Source organism: Uloborus diversus, chromosome 5 (genome assembly GCF_026930045.1).
Source record: "Uloborus diversus isolate 005 chromosome 5, Udiv.v.3.1, whole genome shotgun sequence".
NCBI lineage: Eukaryota > Metazoa > Arthropoda > Arachnida > Araneae > Uloboridae > Uloborus > Uloborus diversus.
In genome coordinates, this window is record NC_072735.1 from 57,909,042 (window position 1) to 57,933,252 (window position 24,211).

General features: G+C 34.8%; 1 protein-coding gene across 2 annotated transcripts in view; it reads right to left on the reverse strand.

Annotated features, from left to right (window-relative positions):
- The window catches only part of LOC129222096 (apoptosis-stimulating of p53 protein 1-like), a 699,496-nt gene that overhangs the window by 223,771 nt on the left and 451,514 nt on the right, over positions 1-24,211 (reverse strand). Inside the window, exon 1 of one of the 2 annotated variants that reach the window (XM_054856535.1) lies at positions 13,994-14,151. The exons of the other annotated variant lie outside the window; for it this stretch is intronic. Coding sequence (XP_054712510.1) covers positions 13,994-14,002 — 9 coding nt within the window. The 5' untranslated portion in view covers positions 14,003-14,151. Of the gene's footprint in view, positions 1-13,993; positions 14,152-24,211 lie in introns of those variants that run through there. 2 annotated transcript variants of the gene reach the window in all.

Below are 24,211 nucleotides of genomic sequence, written 5' to 3' on the forward strand. Positions count from 1 at the left end.
TTTTAGGTGGATAGTGTCAGAATAAGTTAATATTATTGACAATAAAAAAAAAAAAGCTGCTCTTCCACTAATCAAAAGTTACAAAATTTTTTTTTTTTTTTTAAAGAAATGTATCATTTTTATATTTTAAGCCTAGTCGCGCCATGCTGCTTTACTGCTGCTTCGCTGGGACTGATAATAATTCGGGGGTGTTCGGGCAAACACGACATATGTATTCATCGCCGCTAACACCATGGGGGGGGGGGGGGGGGCCTAAGAAGACCTAGTCGCTTTGGGCCACCCTCCCCTATTTATTTGATTTAAAAAAAAAACCTCATCGCCGAAGTGACGAGACAAAAAATTCATAACTTTTCAGAACAAAGCACTATATCTAAGGCACGAAATTAACCCCCATGGCGTTTTTAAATATATTTGATTGTCTTTTCCGTATCCATTCGTGATTTTTCTTTAACTCATTCAAAACTACATTTCAAACAAATCTTTCAAAAAACTAACCTTGTTTTAAAAAAGTCACAATTTATAATGAAAAAAGTTTACAAAGAAAAACCATTAGATTCTTGAAAGGAACAAAATTAACGAAAAATCCATTAACCAAAGAAGGGATTCATTATGTTCTATCTAAAAAAAAAGCGTTGCTTACTCGTACCACAACGCTTTATTAGTATAAGTATTTGCAAACGATTAAGCTTTTCTTTAATCAGATGTTTCAAGAGAATTTAAAAGGTTGCATGCTACGAAAGTTATCGCTGCTCTTAACATAACATGCTTTGTTTTTATCATTCATTAAATATATCTGACAGCTTTAATGCCAACTTTAGGGGAATGCATAATAAACAAGCTCCTTCTTTCAGAGGTAGTGCAGTTAGCAATAAAGCAAAGAGGCATAAGATATAAAAGATAGGAAGATACCGAGAGAGTGAAATAGCTTAGAAATTACCTTCCTGAAGGACGACGCCCACCTAAGAATTTGGTAACCTTGAAGGTAACGTCAAGGATTTATGCAACCGAGAACCAAAATCATACGATTGCATTTTGGGGTCAAAGCAATTTGTATAGGAGTCTCAACAGAAATCACTGAAATTCTTGGAACTAATTACCCAAAAAGGCTTGACTTGAAGATTTACAGTGGATCTCCAAACGTCAGTGGGTAGAAAGAAAGATTACAGTTATCGGAAATTCGAGTTAACGAAACGGACATTAATTTCTAGAAAAGTAGGGGAATGTGGGGCAAAGTGAAATGGTGAAATAGTTTGCCAGTTTTTGGCACCACTAAACAGGTAATGGTTTAAATGTGTAGTAACACATGTAGGTTACTCCAGTCAAGAAAAAGTTATCTCTGAAGATCAAAGATGATAATACAAGCAATTTTCAAAAATTGATACACATATTGCAACATTTTGTTTAAGTCGAAAATTATTTTTGTTATTATAAAGAGATATATTTTTTTAATTATTAACATTAATTCAGACCTACTTATATTCTGTGCAGTATTTATTCAATTAATATAAAGCTTATTTTTATGTTGAATGTTTTGTCCAATTAGTCAAGTACATGAGGGACAGAGTGGATGGGGCAAAGCGAAATTGAAAATTATTAATTAAATCACAATTTATTAAATAGCTCGTTTGGATTCCTTTATTCAAAAATTCACTTACTTATTCATTAATTCACCTATTTTATAATTAATTTACTATTTTATTCACTCGTTTATCCATTCTCATACATTAATCAATTAATTTACTTAGTTTGTTGTTTCACTATATATTCATTCATTATTTTAGTTACTCGTTAGTTTGATCAAAAATATTTTTAATAATCAGAAAATATTTTATTAGAAAAACATTTCATTTTTCACTTTGCCCCTCAAAAAAAAAAAAAAATGAAAATTTTCCACCTGTTTTTTGAATGTACAAATTTACTGCCATAAATAAAAAATAATGTTTCAAAGCTAGCTTTGTTATAAAATAAACAGTTCTTTTTTATGTACTGTAATTTTCAAAACAAATATTCAATTTATACATTTTGAAAAAGATCAGTTACCTCAACTATTTCACTTTGCCCCAAATTCACCTACTTCAATTTATATTTACATGCAAATTGAAATTGGCGTTGAAAAATGTATGGAATCAAATCAGTCGTCGGCTATTTTTTTTTTTTTACCGGACCATAGTAAATGGAAAAGAAAAAACTGAATGGGTATTCTCAAGGAAAATTGACTGAATCCTATACAATATAACTGCATAGAAGTTCGAAATACATTTTTTTTTTACTTTTTACATAGATACATAAATGCATTAATAAATAGGAGTTATTTTTTGGTTACTGTACACCAGTGGTTCCCAATCTTTTTCGCATCGCGACACCTCTTTGCTTCTTAGTAATTAACAACCCGCAACCCCACATGTATACCCTTATTTAGACATTTCGCTCGTTTTAGGTGAAAACTCAAGATGTTTCCTGGATTTGTGAGAAAGCAATGTATTAAAATGTATGTAATCGTGGTTTTTGTTGCTCTCCGATAGTGTCATAGATGCAGGGGCGCACGCAGAAATTTTGGGGTCCGTCACAAATGACTTTTTCGGGCCCCACTCCAAATGTTTACCCCTATATTTCACGCCAATTTTTAAAAATATTGGACTCGCTTCAGGCTCGGGCCCACAGGGTCCCCCCCCCCCCTGCGCACCATACTGCATAGACGTGCGACGTGCCATAGATAGCCAAATGACATTCTTAACAAAGTGCCGCTGGAACTACAACGTTTCCCCCTAAAAGATGCCAATTGCAACAAGCGGTTTTAATAGTGAATGTGCCCTTTGGCTCAAGCTGAAATTTGTTTAAATGACGGACCTAGCTGATCCTACAACTCAAACGTCATTGTAGTTGTGGAGTGTAGTTATCCCAGAGGGGGCAGAATCATTTCAACTTTAAACTGGTACATTTGGTCTATATTTAAACTCCGCGATTCCTGTCTAAAAAGAGATTCCAAAGCTATTTTACTACATTTCTACATCAAAGAGAGAAAACTTCATTATATTTTTTAAAAAAAAACCGCTTTTCTAGACAAGCTTCAATTAGTTCAGCTACTTTTCCGTGTCCGACATATTATAGTCATCATTTTTTTTTAATCTAATGCTTATTTTCTTTTTATTTCACTTTAAAAATCAGAATATTTCGCTCTTTTCAATTCTCTTGCTCAACAAACATAAGGAAACGAAAGCTTTAAGCTAGTATTTTTTACGGCGATCTTTGATTAAATTTTGCAGCGTATTTTTATTGATCTTTGATGTCTAATATCAAAACATAGCTCTTAATTAGCTAAAATATTTGTTCCATACTCTTTTGAACTAAATTAATATAACTCTGATATCAGCAGAATGCATTAAGTTTCATCTGTTGGCTACGGAAGTCGAGTTTTCAAGATAATCTTTTTTCGACATAGAAAAAAGGTTTTGATAGCATATTTACCTGGAATATCAAATATCTGTGAGAAAAGCTCTGTGGGAAAATAAATAAATCTGTTTACTGTTCTAGCTTTTGTTGAAAAGCACCAAAAAGAACCATTTCCATTTTGAAGTTTTTTTACTTCCTTTTACAAAAAAGGAAGTATTGTATTCGAGAAAAAATTTTCACCTAAAAATCGTCTTTAATTTCCATTTTCCTCACCCCTAAATGAATGTTGAGTTTTTTTTTCAACCCGACCACACGTGGATATGTGCCTAGGAACGTACAGAAACCCGAAATATCCATTTTGACGATCCCCGAGTTAATTACAACGAGTTTTCTCGTGACGTCTGTAAGTACGTATGTATGTGCGTATGTGTGTATGTATGTCGCATAACTCAAGAACGGAATGTGCTAGAAAAATGAAATCTGGTACGTAGACTCCTAGTGGGGTCTAGTTGTGCACCTTCCTTTTTGGTTGCATTCGTATTCTCCAAAGGGGGGTCTTTTGCCCCTTTTTGGGGGGAAATCATTGTTTATTTCGATGTAAACTCAAGTGTTGTTATAATTTGGCGGATACTTAGCGATATATCGCCCCACGCTTTTGGTCTCCAAGTTTTGTCGTCAACTTGGCGACAAATTTGGCGATTCTTTTTTTTTTTTAAATCTGGTTACAATTTGGCCATTGTTGGTGATATTTAGAGAGTAAACTATTGAATCATATTAAAACTACCAATAATGAGAAAATGACATTAAGTTGGAGTAAAAGGAAGTCATGTGATGCACACATCAGCTCGTTTAATGAGACTTTATCAAACGCTTAAGCTAACAAAAAACCAAGCATTACACAGTTTTCAGGAATGAATTAATTTGAGGTAAACTTTACCTTTGAAATGACCAGCAGTTCGACTGAGAGAAATTAATTATTAAAAATTTCCAGCATGTACATTTTAAAAACTCAGTAAAATCGTTATATTTTTCTTGTTAAAAATTAGTTATGATGAGTTATGATGGCTGTACTGCATTGTGTAAGCTATTCACCTGCATATGGATTCTTGTTTGAATCTTTGTATTGCTTTTTGAGATACACAGCAGTCAGGCTAAGTGAGAAAAAACGTTCGATTGTGCCACCAAAGGTTGAAACGTTTTGCGCGAAAAGTTGATTAGCACTTGTTCCCATTGAAGTCTTAATTTGAATGGCAGATTCTGAAGACTATATGACTCCCTCAATTCTTTTCTTGGAAATTAAGCCCTGATTGCGCCATATCTCCAAGAGCGATTCGAGCCGAAACATAAAAACTCTAGATTCTATCAGGACTCATGAGTTAAATTTTGCTCTTTAGAGTGATCACATAAAAGGAAAAAAACTCTTGCTCAAAAAACATTGCATCAAAACAGTCTTGCAATACTGATAATGGTATTGTAATGCTTTTGTCAACCAACCAACTTCTGATCTGTTATTTAAAAACAGCAAGATCAAACAAACATTGCATTGCGTTCAGTATAGTACAGTGTTATTTTGACGCGGGCAGGGCGGATTAGAAGGTATGTAGTTTCTTTATTTTCAAAAAAATTATGTCAATTTACTTGGGCAAAAAAGGGGTTTTCGAGTTAAACTTTCCTGCAGAGCAAGTATAGAAACAAGCTTTATGTTGAGAAGGATTCAGGGCTATAAGTTGACCAACCTAGAAAATGTTGCTTTGATAACAAAGAACCCAGCGTTTTTACCACAGAAAACCCCCTTTAATCCGGACTTTATTAAACCGGACGTCACTAAATCCAGACAGTCATTCAGATGTACATACAGTGGTGGTAAAAAAAAATTGCATCACTCGCGCCGCAAAGAAGAGGAATATCATCCCGACTGCATTCAACACACAGTCAAACATCCCGTATCCCTGATGATTTGGGGATGTATTTATGATCAAGAAGTTGGTGGGCTTCACTTTGTGCAAGGAACAGTAAACACTCAGGTGTATATTGGCATTTTGGAGGCGAAATCGCTTCCTACTATCCGGGATCACTTTACTTCAGTTCCAAACGTCATTTTCCAGGATGATTCTGCTCCCTGTCATAGGGCAAAACTGGTAAGTAACAATTTAAAAACCTTTATCCTGCCATCAGACATAAATTGACGTGGGGTTAAGAAATTTTTTTTTCTCTAAACTCACACGCAGGTTCAGAAATAGAAAAATGAGCATGGGGTCAGCAGTTTGCCTTGGCCCGGAAACAGCCCCGATCTACGTAAACAATTATCGGATTGCTGCTGTTAAATATTTATTTCATAAGTTTTGCAGAATTTCACATACATTCATCGATAATCGGTAGACCAAAACTTCTCACATAATCCCATTGTTGTGAAAATGCGAGGGTGATGCAAATTTTTTTACCAGCACTGTACTGCAGAAACAAAAGGAGAGTTTGCACATTAGTGTAGTTTTGTAGGCTTTATTTTGTATTTTTAAAAATTTCTCTAAAGTATTTCATTCTCTTGAATTACAAATATAATTTTACTGCGTACAGTAGTTTATGTGCCTTGGTTCAATGTATAGGTTCATTTGTTTTAAATTCGTTTTTATAAAAACTCGAACGATCTAGATCCCGTATTGATCCGAATTAATGAAGTTCTACAGTATCGTTTTTCCTGAGACTATCTAAATTTTATGTAATAAAATAACTATGAAAATAAAATTTCTTGCTCTTAATTTAAACAACCTCTTCGTGGTTAAACTTTAACAGTATGCCAATTAAACTTTCACAACACATAACACATTTCAAAAAAGCAAGCGTTTTTGTTGGAGGTGCGCATAGTTAATGATACACAAAAAGGGCTAAGTGTTGAAATCGGATGAAAATACCTGCCTTGGAAAGAATTATTTTCCCTAAAATTTCAACAGAGGAAACGAACTCTGAAAATTTCTCTTTCTGAAAATCAAGACGGTTAATCCTAACAAAACCTACAACTTCATACGAGCATTATGCATTTGAAATTAATAATTTAGTTCATAAAAACTCCCCACAGATTATTTTAAAATAACTTAACACCTTCCGACATAAATTCCGCTCTTAAATTCCAAAAATAACCATAATTTATTTTTAAATCGATTTTGAAATTAGGTGCCCCAAGTAACAACATTACCAATCATTCGTTTTCTAATTACATCCATGATGTGTCCGCCGTTTTCAAAAAGAAAAGAAAAACACCAATGAGAAGTTAAGTTTAACATGAAATCCCGAGCACAAGGTACCAAATTTGAGGACAGGCCAACCTATTCGCCATTTTGGTTTCCACTTTGGTTTTGGGTCAGGGCTCGATTAAGGTATTGAGAGGCTTTCCTAGGATAAGCAGTTTGTCAAGTCCCCTACCCCACCCCGTAGTCAAACCTTACAATTAAAGCCAATGACTGAAACAATTTTAGCCTTTTAGGGGCCCTAGGCCACGGCCTAGTTGGCCTATTCAGTGATCAGGCCCTGCTTCGGGTCCAGAGTCATTTCAAAAATAACTGATGAAAAGTTAAATACAGTGAAGCACCGTTTATACGTTTTTGAAGGGACTGCATGAAAAAAGCGTAAAAACGAAAAAACGTATAATAGGTATAGGTTAATGTGTATTAGACTTTGCAAGGACCAATTTTAAAAACGTATAATTGATAAAAACGTATAAAAGAGAAACGTATAAACGGTGCTTCACTGTACAATACAGCAAATTTAGCAAGAAAACTGATGTTTTAAATTTCATTGAGGCTCCTACGGGAAATGTTTCCTGTGAACAATGGCAATTCTCAAGCCTATGAAATCTTCCTTTTTTTCCATAAATCAAGCAACACATAGAACGCTTTTACAAATTTATGAATTAACGGGGGGGGGGGGGCTGGTCCTGATTCCCCCCCCCCCCTTTAAGGCACCAAAGGTAGCCTAAAGTTCCGTTTTGGGACGAAATTTTCAAAACATCCGCATCAGATTCCCTATTTCTGCCTGAATATTCCACTTGTGATCACCCTCTTCTGAAAATGACTTCCTCCTCCCCCCTTATCCAAAAGCTGCATTTGCACGGATATGACTTTTTACGCATCTGTATTTGCACGTTATTCCCGGAATTTTAAGCTTCAGCTTTTCTCGAATGAACCATTTTGAATCATAATACAGTGGACGCCGGTTAATTGAATCAGTTGTTAATTGAATCAACCGTTTTAATGAATCAAATCGTCAAAAACAGAACGAAATCCAGCTTTATTGCAATAGCCGTTTAATGAATCAACTGCTTTGTGGAATCAAAACTGGAACAAACGTAATTCATATATAAGCGGCGGCCACTGTTTTTTATATCAACTTTCTAAAAAAGTTTTTGTGCTTAAGGGGGGGGGGGATATTTGTACCTGTTGAGGGCATGGCCGCACGATCATGCGCAGTACACGTACAAATCAATATTTTTTTTACATAATAAAACTTTTTAAAAAGTTTATACGACATATAATACGCAATGGTTCCTTGTATTCAAAGACATAACAATTTAAAGTTAAACTTCAAAATTCCGGGAATAAAGCGAAAGTATAAGCATAAAAATGTTTCATCTCAGCAAATGAATTGAGCATACACATTGAATTGAGCACACTGCGCTCAGAGAAAGAAAGAGATTAACAAAAAAAAAAAAAGAGCCATTTGGCAGCGTGATTGACAAAAAAAGCCATTTGTCAATCACGTGCATGGCTGGACAATAACATCCGCCTCAAATAAACGGCGAAAATTAGTTCGTTGTGTTTATTCCAGACAAAATTCCAAAAAGTGGCAAACACTTCTAGCAACCCTTTGTTTACTTTCGCTCAATCTTTTCGGTGAACAGACTATAGTGACATCACTAGGATCGCCCCGAACAAAAGTTCTCGCAGGGTACTAATTCTCAATCTGCCGAATGGAACTAAAAATTTTGCCAAATGATAATAATTTTACCGAAATCGTCAGACAAAATTTGCCGAATAACGAAATTTATGGGAGGTCACATATCACGGGAGGTGACGTCACATAGGGGCGCCCCTGGACACCTAGCCTTCTCATTTGGATCCAAAATGTCGGACAAGTTTGCTTTGGCAGAGCCGTAGTATGGACTCTGGCAATAAGGATGAAATCGCTTCGCATTAGAAAAGCGATGTTTTAATGAAACATTCAATATTAACGAACTGATGATAATCTTGGCGCCTAATGAATATGGCCGCCTAATCAATGATGCATGGGCAAAAATTATTCCAATTTGCATTGCGAATTATGAAAAGCAAATCAGCGCGAAAAGTTGAAATACAGCGCGGAGCGTTGCCTTATGGACCACCATTAATTAAAGTTGCTTAAAGAGGAAGGTATGCTAGATATTTAAGTTAGGAAATAAAATTACTTTGTGAAGTTTGTGCGAGCTCTTTTTCGTTTGCCTCTGTGTAATAATATTTAAAAGTAATTGAGGTTTACATTGAAATGTAGTTAAATGAACTGATATTTACCATTATCGATACAGTTGATAGTATGTAGAAGTGCTGAGGAAATTTATTCAATAAGAAGCAAGAATATTTGAGTTCACTAAAAGATGTTTAACATTTGCGTGTTATTCGATCTGAATTCATGGAAAATAGAATGCGGTATTGAATCAAGGTCGCCCACATACGAGGGCAAGTAAGGTCTAAAGCCGCCCCCCCCCCCCCTAGAAATCAAAACTTTCAGGCTTTTAGTAGGTACTTTTTTCTTTGCAAAAATGTAATAACATTTCTTCTCCAACCATTAATGAAATAAGTTATTGAAAATGTCAAACTTTAATAACTCTAATCTGTACTGAAATCGGTTTCCACGGGGAAAATATCTGAGCACCCCCCCCCCTTAAAATTATGCACATGGGCGCCTATGTATTGAATCACTAAGTGCGAGCAAATTGTAGCATTCAAAATCGTGACTGAAATTGTACAACAATGGCTGTGAAAAACACTGACAAAAATGAAATGTTGTATTTATTTGTTACATCAATATTAATAAATCACTACTACATAAATAATAAATGCTGAACATTTGATTTGTATTTCATAATACTTGATTAGTACTGGGACATTTTAAACCCTTCTACAAGCTATTACACGCATAAAAAGTCGAAAATACGCATCAAAAACTTAGGCAATCGTATTTTTATGCTTTGTTTTTTAAGTTGAGGGAAAACAAGGCAATTGGATTTTTAAAATGTTGTTTTTGAATGATTATTTATTTACTTTTTTAATTCAAGTATTATTCAAATTAGCGCAATGTGTTGATCTCTTCATTAAAAAAAATGTAAATAAATTATTGTATGCTTTTCTTGAAAATCAACCAAAATGCTTTTAAACAAAACAGACTCCAATCATGTTTGGAAACTTTTTGGTGAATTATCTGATTTACGATAAGAAAAAATATATGAATGAGTATAGTTACATCGAAATTTTCGAACTTTTCAGAAAATTAAGAATAGTGCTTGAGAGTGTACTAAACATTAAAGAAAGTAATGATGGTCTTTAAAGATTCAAGCAAAAAAAAAAAAAAAAAAAAAAAAGGAAAGGGAGAAAAAACGAAAGAAGAGTAGTAAAGGAAATGGAAAAAGCAAGAAGTTCGAAAACGTTGCAAATGTTTTAATTACGATTTTCTCCACAAGTTTTCAAATATCATGCCTGAAACTAGTTACTGAAGAACCTCGTTAGAAGTCAGGCGCAGAAATAGTAAGAGCTTGAGTGAGAGAAAACGTGTAGGTGAAGTGACAGCTCAGAAGTTAAAAAAAAAAAAAAAAACTAGATCAATTTTTCACTTCAATCGTGTGTCTTTACGATACACATTTTTTGTTTTGTTTTTTTTTTACTGTTTCACTTTATTTTCTATACATTCACGCCTTCCCTGAAATTATTCACGCCTTCAACGGCGCGCCCCCAAGTTGAGAACCCCTGCTCTAGAGTATGGCGATGGGTCAAAAAATGTTGGAAATCACTGCAATACACATCAGTATTTGCTCTTTTTTTTTTTTTCTCACCAAGCTCGTCTTGCTTGGAGAAAAGCATGGAACAATGAAAAAAGTAGTATTTTAATGTTTACTTTTAAATTTTTTAAACAAATTAAAAAGATTGTTGGAATTGTTTACATTTTTCACGAAGAGTTTAAACACGATGTGGATGTATAATAGCGTCGACGGTTCGGGGGGGGGGGGTTCTTGACCCTCATCACCCTCCCCCTGTATCCTATCCTGGCAGGGGCGGCATTTCAGCATTTCATTCGCGGGGTCGAGTTTTTTAAATATGAATTACCTTTGTATGGAACAAAACACATATTGGCTAACAGCAAGTAATTATGATATGGGGGCAGGGGCGCCGACTTGCAAAAATTATTGAGGGGGCTAGACGTCACCGGGGGTTTAGGGAGTTATGTAATCCCACGGAGGTCCCCCCCCCCCCCAAAATAAAGGTCAGATTTTTGTACCTTGAAAATACCAATTTACATACTTTCTGGTGTGTTTAATTTAAACAAACAAATGTGACATGGCATTTTAAACGTAAAACAATCTAAAAATTGGTTACAAATTTACTGATTCAACTAGATTATGTCACTTGGCTTAGAAAGAGGCATTTTTTTGTTCTTTTCTACGGGGAGCCGTGCAGTGCCGTAGCGAGGCATTGAAAAAGGTAGGGCACTTGACTTGCATGAAAGGGCACTCCCAGAAATGCTGACTTAAAAAAATATATTGTGGGGAGGGGGTGGGGGGTCTTGCCGCAGGAATTTTTTTTTTAATTTGATATGAAAAATAGTGAGCTTCAAAGTTTTTTTTAAAGCATTTTAAAGTCATGTAATCAACATTAGAACCCCGAAAACTCGACACGCCTGACACATATTTTTTGGCTTTGAAAAAAAGGAAAAAATAAATACAAACACGTACAGTATTTTTGTAAAAAGATAGTTTAATTTACGCATGTTTTTTTTAAGACCCGTTGTTTTTTTCATTAGTGATATCTGCTGACATATTCAAGTGTAAACGCAGTCTCTCAATGTCTAGGTCATTTTTGAAAAACTCAGTTGATTTTTCAAATTTTGTTAAATAAAAGCAATCACTCCTGTTCAACTGCAATGACCTATGTGAGTCCAGTTGATGTAAATCGCCCGATAATGCAAGATTGTACCATTTCACAAACCTCAATGTATTGCCTTGTAGTACTTTGGGATTTTGAAAGTGTAGGGTGAGCTGGCTTCGTTGTTTTCATACTTCTTTGGTATACGTCGATTCCGAGGAAGCGGAAGGATCATCATTTTGTGAAGGTTTTTCTTTTAAACACTATTCCCAGAAGTATTCAAAACTATCACGCCTCCCATTTAATATACAAATGAAACCCTCATATATTTTTTCCAGATCAGCAACACAGCAAGAGAGCGCTGCCCACCGGAAACAGACTTGAGACTTGATCAGTAAGTTCGCGCACTGGGACAAATCCTTAGTGTGCTTGCAGCACCGTAACACCATCGTTATTCATACCACTCGTTTTCAGTTAACCTGCTTACTACCAAAATAATTATTTGTTTTAACTCATTACTGAATGTATTTTACAAGGTAAACTATCTTCAAACAAGGAAAATAAAACATAAATTTATGAGTTTAGAAAGCATAATATAACTAATAATTTTCTTAATTTATTGGGGGGGCTCTGCCCCCTCAAAAATATTTTTGAGGGGGCTCGAGCCCCCTCAGGCCCCATGGAGTCGGCGCCACTGTATGGGGGGGGGGAGATTGCATAGTTAAAGAGCCCCCAGAAAAGATATTTGTTGATGTGAGATATTTTTTCAAAAATTGTATGTATTTTTAAAAAGTATCTATGAAAGCATACTATGCATTGAACAGCTGAAATGTGTTTCTAACAGAAGAAACTGATGAACACTCATTAAATAGACACACTTAAAATATGAGCGTAACAATCAATGTAAGATACCAAGACATTTTCTTGTGAAAATCATACAGCCACACCACTGCACGGGCCTCTCTCTCATAACCATCGTTACACAGAGCACACAAGAACAAATTTATGTGAGGAAACTATGTCTTTACTTAAAATTAACCGTGATTCTTTGTCGAGTTTCATCAACCATTACGGAGAACCAGCAGGATTGGTTTTCTTGAACATAGATTTGCGATTTCCGTATATTGAATTTGCTCATTTTTTATCATTCCTCTGAAAAAATTTGGGGGTGCAACTGCCCCCTCTCGACCCCCCCTATTTGCCGCCCCTGTATCCTGGGGTAGAGCGATCAGTAAATGGATCCCCTCCAGTGAACGAGGAGTTCGTAATTTCAGTTAAAAATAAAGTATCAAACGGTTTATCTTTCATGAATTGGCAGTAGTAGCTTCCTTAGCTATACATTTTGAAAGAGAGAACGATAAAAAAAACTTCGTTTTTTAGTTACTGGTTGTAGGCAGAGCCCGATCATTCTGATTTTGGACAAGGGGCACATTTCTATTTCGCTCCCCCCCCCCCCTTAGGACAAGACTAAGATATTTGAAGACACTGGGCACGAAATTCATTTTGTGCCCTCCCCCCCCTTCCCGCTCATTCTATATAATCAAGCAATAAAATATTTCGATACTTGCGCATTAACACATCCATGTTAAATTTGGTGGTACTTCATACACAATATAGCATAGCATTTAAAAAGTAGAATAGATATAGTACATGGATAATTATGTAAAATGAGGTTAAACTTTGCCCGTTGCAGTGAACCGTAAATGTCAAAATTATCTACGACATAACTTTAATACAGACTAAACTTGGAGTGGTTTTGAGATTTGTCAAGAGATCAAATTTTGGGGGAATTTTTATCAACAAATAAGAGAGATTTTCTTTATCTTGGCATTTGAAAAAAATATCAATGATATCATTGTACTCTAGATTCTGAGGAAGATCATCATTTATTTTTAATTACTTTGATAAACTAAGGGGATTTTATGCCCCCTGAAATCTAAGAGGAGGGGCTTGTGCCCCGCGTGCCCCTGCGGTAATCAGGCTCTGGTTGTAGGCGTGTTTATTTATTCGGTTGTTGCCCTTTACACTCACGAAAAAGCTTAAGTTCTCTAAGTTTCTTCTTCTAATGATGCAATGAAAATATTTTAAATATCGTATAAGAACTAGTTTTTGAAAACATTGGGAATTTCTGAAGGTGAAATTGTGTCTAAGTGTTCATTCACTACTAAAAATATTCCCCATAAAAGTTTCAAAATATTTTTCAACTCGTAGCTTTTAAAAAAATGATGCAGAACTCAAAAAAAATCTTTCATTCTGTAAAAAGTATTCAAAATATAAGCACAAGATTTTAATATATGTCCTATCGTTTAACAACCATAGTAACCCCCTTTGGGTGGTCACGTTATAAGAACCCAACAACAAAACAACCTGTCAGATTCTTTTCCCAGAATGCTTTGCGCACGAGTAGTGGAACTTTTTTTCCCTTCCAAACCAAAACTTAGGAAAGTTGAGGCGGAATATTTCTTCGGACGTTCAAGTAATTTTTTTAAAAAATCGCAACTTACCAGCACCATTTTTTCTCGCTAAGTAATCCGTTAGAAAGTAAACAATTTAATCCAATGAGAGTTCAGATTTTTTTTCTTTTTTGTCTTGTTTATTTACAACCACACTTCTACCACTTGTTTGTAATTTTAACGAAAACGAGACACCTGCCTTCCTGCCGCCATGTTCTACAACTGAATCATTCCGTTTCGCGCGGCGTCGTTAGCGTTGCTAAGGTGCGCGTCACGTGATGTGTGACGTGTGCTTGGAATGCCAAGTCAGGTGCCGGGGGAAGAAAGGGGGACGGGACAGTTTTACGAGTGTTGCGGCTCTCGTACGCATGGAGCGACTGCAACATTTGGCTACAAAATGCCCGACTTGTTTCTTTTTTTTTCTTGAATTCCACTCTAGAGATAATACAAATTTTCATTCATTGCGTTGAATGAAAAGTAGTGGATCACAAATTGTAAAGTTTGTGGTTTTCTGCGTAATTTTCTTCCGCATTTTTTCACACAAGAATTACAACTTGCTAGTTCTCCAGGGCAGTACATTTTCGTTTTTATCGTCAGTTTTAGTTTTTCGTTTTTATTCTTTGTATTGTTTTGTCTATTCATTTAATGATGTAAGAACGCTATTTAGGAATAGTTACGATTTAGTGCAACGAACCCCTCATTTTACTTTAAAATTTTAAACGCAAATTTGATTATTGTGATTTTGACCTTTTTTGGCTGAACAATTAAGGGTTAATTTGGGGTATTCCACGGAAAACGGTAATTTCGTCCCGCCGTGACGCCTCATATATTTTACTGAAAACAATGATTAAAAAAGTAATGACATAAATGTTATTACTTAACAAATTACAAATGAATGTGTGATTCCTTAAGCAAAAGATTTCGTCATTATTTTTTAAAATAATTACTTTTTAATGAAACATCTGAACCGTCACGTGCGGGACAAAATAATTCCTTTTTCGTGGAATGGACCAACAAAAAATTTTTGGCAATGGTTTAAACTATTGTTTCTTAACAAATGAGATATGTTTCCTTTACATTGAAACCTTTGCTCTCAAAATCTACAATTTATTTTAGCATTAGTATATTAACAGAGCAAAAATATTAACTAATCCATATACAAGTTACAAGAGGTTGACTTTGGATGTCCCGCACAGATTTGCTTACCCCTGTTTAGTTAAAAGATTAAGAGAAATGACAAAATGTTGATGAAATTTAAGCGCCTCTTTGTTTCGCACGTGACGGTGGAATGGCCCCTATTTATTTCGATGAACCGCTGTAAGATATAGGGACTACACGACAAGTTCCGATTTTCGCGGGACAGTCCTGCTGGTTGAATGTCCTGTTTCTGTTAAAATACCGCTTTCCTGTCAAAGTTTCACCAAATGAGGAAAATTAAATTTGCGGGTTCTTATTGTTGACTTTAAAATCTAATTTTATAACCAGGATTAACTTTTGTATTTATGCATAGAATTTTTATATTTTTTGAGGAAATAAAAATTTCTAAATGGATCATAGCTTTCATTTGCATGACACCAATGCCTGTGACCCGCAAACAGTGATGTTCCCATCAATTTTTCTGAGGGTATACTCCCTTAATCCACTACGCACAATTTGTGTCTGTGTTCATATACATAGTATGTCATAATATGAAAATGAAGGCTTGAGAGTATACGCCAGTGGCGCCGACTCCATGGGGCTTGAGGGGGCCCGAGCCCCCTCAAAAATATTTTTGAGGGGGCAGAGCCCCCCCCAATAAATCAAGAAAATTATAAGTTACATTATGCTTTCTAAACTCATAAATTTATCTTTTATTTTCCTTGTTTGAAGATAGTTTACCTTGTAAAATATATTCAGTAATGAGTTAAAACAAATAATTATTACGGTTGTGTAAGCAGGTTAACTGAAAATGAGTGGTGCGGATGATGATAGTGTTACAGTGCTGCGAATACTGTAAAAATTTGTCCCAGTGCGCGAACTTACGGGTCAAGTCTGTTGCCGGTGGGCAGCGCTGCGGCGCGCTCACCTACACTGTAAAAAAAATTCGGAAACGTTTCTGAGTATATCGTGCAGCTGCGGTTCATGAAATTTTCAAAAACGTTTCTGAGTATTTCGGAATTCTCTTTCTGTAATGTCCAGAAACGTGTCTGAGTATTTCGGAATCCTCTTTCTATAATTTCCAGAAATGTTTCCGAGTATTTTGGAATCCTCTTTCTGTAATTTTCAGAAACGTTTCTGAGTATTTCGGAATCCTCTTTCCGTAATTTCCAGAAGTGTTTCTGAGTATTCTGTGCAGCTGTGGTTCATGAAAGTTTCGAAAACGTTTCCGAGTATTTCGGAATTCTCCAAACAATTTTCAAAAACGTTTCTGAGAATTTCGGAATCCTTTTTCCGTGATTTTTTCTAAAAAATAATTCTTTACTATAGTATTGCATGCCATATCAGTTTCAATTCTTTCATATCTAAGAGCAATGAAACAAGCAATTTTAGAATCATTCGTGGATTTTTTTTTTCTAAATTTCTAATGACAAATAGCATGGTTAACAGCACAACATATGCACAGTTATAAATTTTTGAAAATTTATGGAATAATATAGTAGTTTCATTCCTAATCACAAAATCGTCGGGGGAGGGAAGGGGAGTACTTTCTCAAAAGTGGGATTGTTTGTTAAACAATTTTAAACTTCAGTTTTTCTCTCAATATTTTCAAGACAAAATTATCAACATATTGTATTTTTAATGCAGAACTTAAAAACATATCTTGTATCAAACTTGATAGCTTTTATTTTCGGATAAAATTTGACAGAACTTACCTACACTTAGCGTTCCGAAATTCGTTCACGTCAAGTCAATTTCTTTGACGAACAAAGTGTACCGAAAAGTACCAACAGAGAAATTGATGAATTTAAATATGACACCAAAGTCCCCCTGCTGGAACCATTCGGGTTTATTCTTCTGTTCTTGCTCTTTTCCAGTTTATCACAAATATAGATACTTAATCAAAATAGGTTACTGATTTTATTTTTAGAGTGTGCGCAAAATGCATTATATATTTTATTTATTAAAACATTGAACTCTATTAAATGATTATTCCATTTCATATATACGAGAGTCCCCCCCCCCCCACACCATAAGAGTGATGGTGCACCCATAAAATGATATAAAGCGCCCCCCCTTAAAAAAAGCAATCCCTTGAAAATATCAATTGCAGTCTTTGTGGTGAACGCCCCTCGTCTTCTCCCCATATGTGCATTGCATATTAATAACATAGTATTTAAAAAAATGATCACTTTTAAAACGATGACATGAAATAATATTACTTTTTATTTCGGCATGTAAATGCAGCTGTTCCATTTTTGCCACTGACTCATTCCTCCTGACTGTCCTACATTAAACTAGTATATCCACGAAGGAAATGTTATTTTCGGAACAACTAATGTCAAGGAATTTTTTTATTGTTAACCACATTTAACAAAATGAATAAGCAGATGAATTAATTGCATAACTATGTTCTTACTAATAGATAATATGGTCATTTTCTAATGGTATAAATATTTTTAAATGAATGAATAAATTATAATAAAAAAAGATAATACTGGCACATTTTTTGTGAAGCATATTACAATACTAGAAAATATTTGCATTACCATATTTTTAATGAATTAAACAATTTATTTTTTTTTCTTTTTGAATCAAAATGTATGTACATCCAAGTATTTTGAAATAACTTTTCTGTGATTGCTTCTCAAATATAAATCTTATTTCTTTTGCGTAATTAATCAGTTTCAGTTGGTTACAACAAATAGTACACCGCGCACATAGGTATGTAGGATAACTTGAAATTAATTCGATAAACCCAAAAACAGTTACAATTTTAGCCTCATCAAATGCAAATCAACAAAAATATAAATGTATATAACAACATGTTTTAAAATATTCATTAATACTTACAAGTGAACATGAGCGGAAGAAAATCTAAGTACCTCCATTACAACTGAATAAGTAATCCAAAGGGTTTCGTTTCATTAAGTATAAACACGGGTGTTGAAACTATTCACGCTTGAACACACAATATATATCTAATTATGGTCGCATTGGAAATTATAAAGAAGCAAATGGTTATTAATTAACTTAATAGCTGCGTACATCGTCTAAAAAATCAAGGGCAGTCCAAAATGCAAAGGCGTGAAATTAGTTTCGACACATTTTACTACTCTCTAGACATGAAATAACAAGTAATCCAATGCTAAACAGTTGCTGACTGCAGCAACCATAGATAAGAAAAAAAAAAAAGTTCTCGTTATTTCCGACTCATTGGCGCCCGGGTTGGAAGGATGAAATAGGTTTCGAAGCGTTGCGTCATCACTTCCGCTTCTAGATTTCTCGAAATAACAAAGCTTTCTGAATATTGAGGTATTCGCTATTGGATGAAGGATTCCTACTATTTCGGAAACGTTTCCGATATATCTAGAAACGTTTCCGAAATTTGTTACAGTGTAAGTGTTGCTGATCTGGAAAAATATATATATGAGAGTTTGATTTGCATATAAAATGGGAGGCGTGATAGTTTTGAATACTTTTGGGAATCGTGTTTAAAAGAAAACCTTCACAAAATGATGATCCTTCCCTTCCTCGGAATCGACGTGTACCAAAGAAGTATGAAAACAATGAAGGCAGCTTACCGCACACTTTCAAAATCCCAAAGGAAAACATTTGACTCGCGCTACTTATGCGAAATAGCTATAACACGATTTTTTCTCCAGTATTCAGACCTAACGCGAATTCCTCACCGCAACACGAAAATTCTCGGAAGGGAATCGTGGTGTGTTCGTATCAGCTTTGTTATTGGCTACTAAAAATTTTTTTTTCATGAATGGATCGTTATCCTTTTAGCATCGCTGAGAGTAGAAGTTCCCTTTTCATTTTAAATGCGAAAGTTAATGAAATATAATGACACCTAAGAGCGCTGTTTCATCTAAAGTTTGTGAAGATAAAAAGAGAAAGTTTCATGACAATTAAAGAAAAGCTAGAGCTTCTTAAAAAGCTGATGGTCAACTAAAAAATGCGTTGAAGGTAGCACGAGAATTAGGTATGAGTGATTCTTCCGTATATACAATTACAAGTCAAGAAAAGGAAATCCGTAAAAATTCACCGACTAGTGTCTTGCAAAAATTTATGAAAATGGAAACTGCTTATGTATTATGTACGAATATCATTAATTGATCGACTGTACAGTACAACTAAAGATGCATTTGCTTTTCTTACTATATACTGTGTCTACCGTATACCGGTTTATTTTTTCTTTCTTTCCCATTAATCATTGATTTTGTACATAGTAGCAGTATTTTATGTTGAATAAAACGTTTTTTTTAAATACAAGTAAACATTCAGTTCTTTACGTAAGAGACAGTAATGTACAGTTAGTTAAGAGATGGTTTTTAACAGTTTGAGGGGGTGTTTACAAGTGTCTAAAATAATTGGGTACGTTTATAAAAAAATTTACACATACCCTTTTCCACAACGCGAAAATTCTACCTACGCGAGAGGTCTTGGAATGCATCCCTCGCGTAAGACGGGAGTTGACTGTACTACAAGGCAATATACATTGAGGTTTGTAAAATGGTGCAATTTTGCATTATTGAGCGATTTACATCAACTGGACGCACACAGGTCATTGCAGTTGAACAAGAGTGCTTGCTTTTATTAAACAGAGGTGAAAGAGAAGAGAACATTTTGAAAAATCAACTGAGTTTTTCAAAAATGACCTAGACATTGAGAGACTGCGTTTACACTTGAATATGTTAGCCGATATCACTAATGTAAAACAACTGGTCTTAAAAAGCATGCGTAAATTAAATTTCCTTTTTACAAAAATACTGTGTGTGTTTGTATTTATTTCTTCCGTTTTTCGAAGCCAAAAAATATGTGTCGGGCTTGTCGAGTTTTCGAGGTTCTAATGTTGATTATATGATTTTAAAAAAACTTTAAAACTCACTATTTTTCATCTCAAATTTAGAAAATTTCCTGCGGCATGCCCCCTTTCCCCCGATATTTTTTAAGTCGGCGTCTCTGGCAGTGCCCTTCAATGCAAGTCAAGCGCCTTACCTTTTCCATGCCTAGCTACGGCACTGCATGATTCCCCATAAAATAGAACAAAAAAATGTCTCTTACTAAGACAAGTGACATGATCTAGTTGAACCAGAAAAATTTGTATACCAATTTTTGGATTGTTTTACTTTGAAAACGCCATGCCACATACTGTTTGTTTTTAAATTATACACACCAGAAAATATGTAAATTGGCATTTTCAAGGCACAACAATCGACCTTTATTTGGGGGGGGGGGAACCTCCATGGAATTACATAACCCCCTAAACCCCCGGTGATGACTGGGCCAGCCCCCCCAATGATTTTTGCAAGTCGGCGCCCCTGGTATACGCTATATGTCTAAAAAATGTTCGAGAGTATACAGCGTATATAGAGAATACACTATGGGAACACCACTGCCCGCAAAGTGTGCTGTAAGATTCTGTAGTTAAAATCATTGAGTTGGTTTTCAACTTAAGTTCTCTATGAGTACATTTGAACTTCATTCATTAATGATGCTCCTGTTTCGTAACTTAAAAACAATTGCAATAAATTCAGAAAACATGTACGTTGCAGTATTACGGTGAAACTTAATATTTTTTTATACATTTCGTTTCAGATTCAACAAATATCAATTGAGTTGAATAAATACCTTTGAGCATAAAAAGTAAAATTTGAAATAACAACGTCTAAAAAAATATTAAACGAGCTGATGTGTGCATCACATGACTTACTTTTACTGCCAATTTAATGTCATTTCCCCATTATTGGCAATTTTAATGTGATTCAATTGTTTACTCTCTAAATATCACCAACAATGGCCAAATTGAAACCAAATTTAAAAAAAAAAAAAATCGACAAATTTGTCGGTAAGTTGGCGACAAAACTTGGCGACCAAAATACTGGCGATATATCGCCAAGTATCCAACAAATTATAACATAACTTGAGTTTACATCGAAATTAACAATGATTTTCCCCCAAAAAGGGGCAAAAGACCCCCTTAGGAACATCCAAATGCAACCAATTACCAAAAGGGAAGGTGCACGACTAGACCCCACTAGGAGTCTACGTACGAAATTTCAACTTTCTAGGACATACCGTTTTTGAGTTATGCGAGATACATACACACATACGCACATATTCACATACGTACATACGGACGTCACGAGAAAATTCGTTGTAATTAACTCGGGAGTTGTCAAAATGGATATTTCGGGTGTCTGTACGTTCCTAGGCATATATCCACGTGTGATTATTCGAAAAAAAAAAAAAAAACTCAACATTCATTCGGGGGTAAGAAAAATGGAAAATAAGGCCGATTTCTAAGGGAAAATGTTTTTGCGAATACAATACTTCCTTTTTTGTAAAAGGAAGTAAAAAATAAAAATGAAAACAGTCACTGAAAAAATTAATTTGCTTTTGCTCTTACCTCTCAGAGAAGAAATAAAAGCAAACGCAAAAGATTATCAACAAAGCTGAAACACCATCGAAAATACAGCTTGCTTTAGCTATCCATACGTTCAACATAACTTTTCCAGCAGGTCCTTATGAGTGTTTTAAAGCTATCTCAATTATTCTACCTCTCGACTAACACTTGTAAAAACTAATTTTACAATGCACACCCGTTTTTCAGAACAAAACCAGGGAAGATTACATTCCAAGTACTCTCTTGAGACTTTTAATACGGAAAAACACTTGATTAGATAAAAGGTTTCGTTCGGAGGAAAATTCTTTCTCACAGAGAATATTCTTTTAATTAAGTTCTTAAAACTGGGTCTTTAAGTTCACGGAAAGAAAACTACGTGAAAATCATTTTTGATTTTTGATTTTTTTTTTTTTTTTTGGTTGCTTTCAAAAGTTATTATTTGATGTTTTATTCAGTTATTCAACGGTCATCAGCTATTTAGACACATAAAGTACCAATTAGAAAAGGTAAGTACAATGCAGTAAAAAAAAAAACTTATTCAACAGCTGAAGTGTACTCAGTTTTTTGTTCTTTTGTTGAAATCAGTCAATCTTTGGAACTACATACTATCGTTTTATAAAAGGTTTTGTGAACAGATTTTAGATTAAATTTTTTTTTTTTTTTTAAATAAGGGGTGAAATTATTCTTTGACATTTTTTGGAGGAGTAAAATTTACGACAACAGTAGAGGCAACAATCAGGGGCAACTCGAAATCAAATCTTTGGGAGGGCAAAAATTCTCAATTTGCCGAATGGAACAAAACATTCTACCGAATGCTGATAACTTTTCCGAATACAGCTCCAAATTTTGCCGAATAAAGATAATTTTGCCGAATCATCAGATAACCTTTTCCGAATAAGAAAATTTTCGGAATTTCACAGTAGCCTCCCATCGGTGCCCCTCTGATCACTATAGTGTTGTTCAAAAATTGTATGCTAAATTGCATTACACTATTCTAATTTGCAGATTGCTTGAACACAGGTTCTAAGACGCAGTCATGGAAAGAACCTTGTAGGTAGAAACAGAAAACAAGCAACAAATAACATAATGAATTATGACAATGAAAATTATGAATCTTCTGAACTTCGAAAATTTTGTTTTTGCGCAAATACCTTCATTTATTGTTCGGAAGCATGCGATTGCTGTTATCATTTTGAGTTTGAATACTTGATTACAGGAGGTTTTCTTTGGGTAACGCGGCACCCTCGGGTAAGGTAAGTAAAGGCGAGGGGTTTCCGCGAAATGTCCATGGTATCAATTTTCATAATGTGATAGAGATTGGGTGCCGTGAGCTAATTCTTCTAAGGATGTCGCAAATTGAAAATGTTTGGAAACACCTGTGTTTTATTGCATTTTTCAATCTGCAGAGCAAGTGTAGATTTGATCAAACAATCAAATAAAATAAATTGTAGCAATGGAAACTACAATTGTAGACAAATACGGAAAACAAGCAACATCATGATGGGGTCGTTTCCAAAATTTTAAAAGTATTTTTTTCTGAAAGAGCATGCTAAAAAACATTGACCATTTTTTAAATAATTTCTTTAAATTTAATATTTAAAAAAAATATTTAATTCGGTGCTCTTTCATCGTTTAACGCTTCTGCTGATGACATCACAAATGATGAAATGCCATTCAGTGTTGCCATTCACGGTCCAAAATATTTAATTCGCATTTTTACTCACGTGTATTGGCAACGATATGGTTGATAGCAAGCGTAGAGCGCAATATTTAATTCGCTTCTTGATTATCATAACGTGGAAACGTGGAAAAGATGCGCCAAATTCCATAATTTGTGACGTCATAAAGACCACGCCTTGTTTTCAAAATCGGACATTTTAAAAAAATTATTAAAAAATAACTGTTGGGAAAATGAAAGTATTTTCTGGGTCCATGTTATTTTTTTTAACTCATTCTATCAATTTCAGTGGGTAAAAGTAGTACTTTTGACTGAAGGAAACCATCCCATTATGACAACTGAAATCAGTGGTTGGAAGTAGCGACGCTACTGTAGTAGCTACATTTTTTTAGTAGTTTGTAGTGTAGCGCACTACTTTTAAAAAAAAGTAGAGTAGCGAGTAGTTCGATACAAAAAAATGTAGTTTGTAGCGATTTCGAAAAACTACTTTTAAATAAAGTTTCAAAAAAAAAAGAAAGAAACGAGCTTTCAAACAAATCTGACTGGTGGAAGTCTTTAGCGAGTAAAAGTTACACCAATCAGATTCGCATAAGACTTTGAAAAATGCGAGCTGACCTCAGGCATATGATACCGTACGTTCTTAGTTTGACGCCATTAATTTGTTTAGCAGCGAGATGTTCTAATTTCCCCATTATTCGCCTTGAATAGAGCATGCATAGAAAGAAAAGAATAAGCGATAATTGCCAATTTAGTGCAACGTTTGTGCTTTCTGGCAGCAGAAAATGTCCCGTGGATGAACATTTTAAAATGTTTTAGGCCTTGACCGGTTAACATTAAATATTAGTCTTATAGAAATTTATGATAACGGAATTTTTTTCGTTTCATGCAAACTTTTCCCGTCCAGCAAAAAGCTTTGGTATCAATGTCATCAGCATCTTACGTGAGGGATGCGTTCCTCGTACAGGTGAGAAAGCTGTGTTATTGAATAAAAATACTGTTAGGATGCACATAATCAATGAGAGAGAATAGCGTAAAATGA